We start from the raw sequence: 1,935 nt of genomic DNA, 5'->3' as shown, positions 1-1,935 counted from the left end.
CGTTCAATTAATTCATTTGTGTGTTTACTATTTTATGCCGTAATGAAAATGGCGCCTGTCGAAAACCTAGCTCCTTATCTTTTAGTAATAATTTTAGCTATTTCATTCTCCGGTAAAATAATTCAATTTTTAAAATGTCTTATGAAAGAAAATGTTTATAAATTATAACACATTAATAGTCGAATAACAAATGTGTCCCGTTTTATCACGACCGAGCAAATGCGCAATAACAATCTGTCTCAGTAAACATCACAAACTGCCTCCGCAAACAATTTGTTCTTTAATTCTACAACAAACGCTCCCCTGCTCCAGAGCTACGCACTTTTATATGGAAACGTGTCGCTGAATAATACCCTTTTTATGTCTTTCAAACATATTAATACATGTCTCAGGCGCGTGAAAAATTTGTATATCTCGCGTTTTGTATTATATTTCTTGAGTGACGATACGGTAATGCGTATTTCTCACGTCGTCTCCGGTCATACAAGCTCCTAACGCTCGAGGACTTGCGAACTCGTACGTGATGAATAGAGATTGAAAAAGTTTTGCAACAACATTTTATAACGCACATTCTTCTTGTTTATGGACCAACAACAAAGAAACAACATCTTTGATAGTTTTAAACTCCTTGATTAACGATAGCAAATAAGTATATTAGACTACGAAAATTACCTTGTTTTTGAAAACAATTTTAATGTTGAAAGAAGATAGAGATAACCATCACCACATAGTCAAAGAAGAAGGAAGAGATATGTGATCAAAACAGATGTGCTTTTGAACTCATGTGTTTATTTAGAAGTAACGTATCTCGAATTACTTTTTCGCACTCTGTGATAACTACGCAAACTTTCATATCTGTGTCGAGGTGGATGAGTCTCTTGCGCTTTTAAAATATTCTTTTTATATGAAAACACGGCGTTGATTAATGTCTGTGTTGAGCTCACGCGAGTTTTAATATTACTGTTCGCAATTCAAGGTTTATGCTCAAAGTAATGTTCGCTTTGTTTGCATTGAATAATTTAAAATAATACACTGCTGTCCATCGCATATCGTTAACGCTTTCCCTGATTATAAATTGAAAAAAAAGTCGAACCAAAAAAATTTAATTAAAATGCACGGCCGGTAAAACAGTGAGGCATTGTTTATATAATGAACTTACCTTCCCGCGGCCAGGCTGTCAGATGGCTACAGAGCGGAGTTGTTTTTGCTTGGCAAGATGCAGGCTTCACTGAAATCCTGCATTATCCTGAAGGTTACGATCTAGACTAATCCTTCCTGCAGAAGCAGAGCAAGCAGAAAGATACAATTCACAAGAGTCAGAATTTAAGTCTGACTATTTTTACTTCAAATCAATTGAACATACATCTTTGGATGACAATTTAATTATCTTATTATGCTCAAGTAAGAATTATCACTACTTACAGGCAAAACATCTTTAGAATTTGACATTTTAATTTGGATTTACTGACCTAATTACCGATACAGGTCTTCATATAGAAATGAAATAAACATTTATAGATAGAAGTTTTATTAAGTCCACAATAAAGTCATTTCGCTCTCACTAACGCGTCTACTATTTACAATCAGGTACAAGAATGGATAAAGTATTTCCAATTCCGTCAAACAACCTTTTCTGTTTTCTTTTCCGTGCTCGTATCTGAAAGTGAAATTTATTCCGTGTACATTTTTAAACCAACAGAAGCTAGTTTTATGTCATTATCTTATTCATTACGTTAATTCTTTTTAGTTAACATCGAAACAATCTTGGTATTACAATTAATTGATCAGTTTAAGAAATTATTGTGAATCAATAGTTACCGTTGGAGGCTTCCTTGTTATCTTGTGTGGGCTCGTTCCAGCGCTGGCGCTCGCTGGAGCCGAACATGATGAAGAAGATGTTGGCGGCGATGTAGATGGCGGACGACACGTAGAACA

The 1,935-nt window shown here is 34.9% G+C and overlaps 1 protein-coding gene across 1 annotated transcript in view; it reads right to left on the bottom strand.

The window, feature by feature from the left end:
- Nucleotides 1–1,511: 1,511 nt before the first annotated feature.
- The window catches only part of LOC106099966 (putative inorganic phosphate cotransporter), a 2,205-nt gene continuing 1,781 nt past the window's right edge, over nucleotides 1,512–1,935 (bottom strand). Inside the window, exons 6-7 of the mRNA XM_013278663.1 lie at nucleotides 1,819–1,935; nucleotides 1,512–1,657 (exon numbers count right to left, since the gene is read on the bottom strand). The exon at nucleotides 1,819–1,935 is cut by the window's right edge and continues 23 nt beyond it. Of these exons, the coding sequence (XP_013134117.1) occupies nucleotides 1,620–1,657; nucleotides 1,819–1,935 (155 nt within the window). The 3' untranslated portion in view covers nucleotides 1,512–1,619. The remainder of the gene's footprint in view (nucleotides 1,658–1,818) is intronic.

This window comes from Papilio polytes, unplaced genomic scaffold (genome assembly GCF_000836215.1).
Source record: "Papilio polytes unplaced genomic scaffold, Ppol_1.0 DF824091.1, whole genome shotgun sequence".
Taxonomy (NCBI): Eukaryota; Metazoa; Arthropoda; class Insecta; order Lepidoptera; family Papilionidae; genus Papilio; species Papilio polytes.
This window is presented reverse-complemented; position numbering and strand designations above follow the sequence as displayed.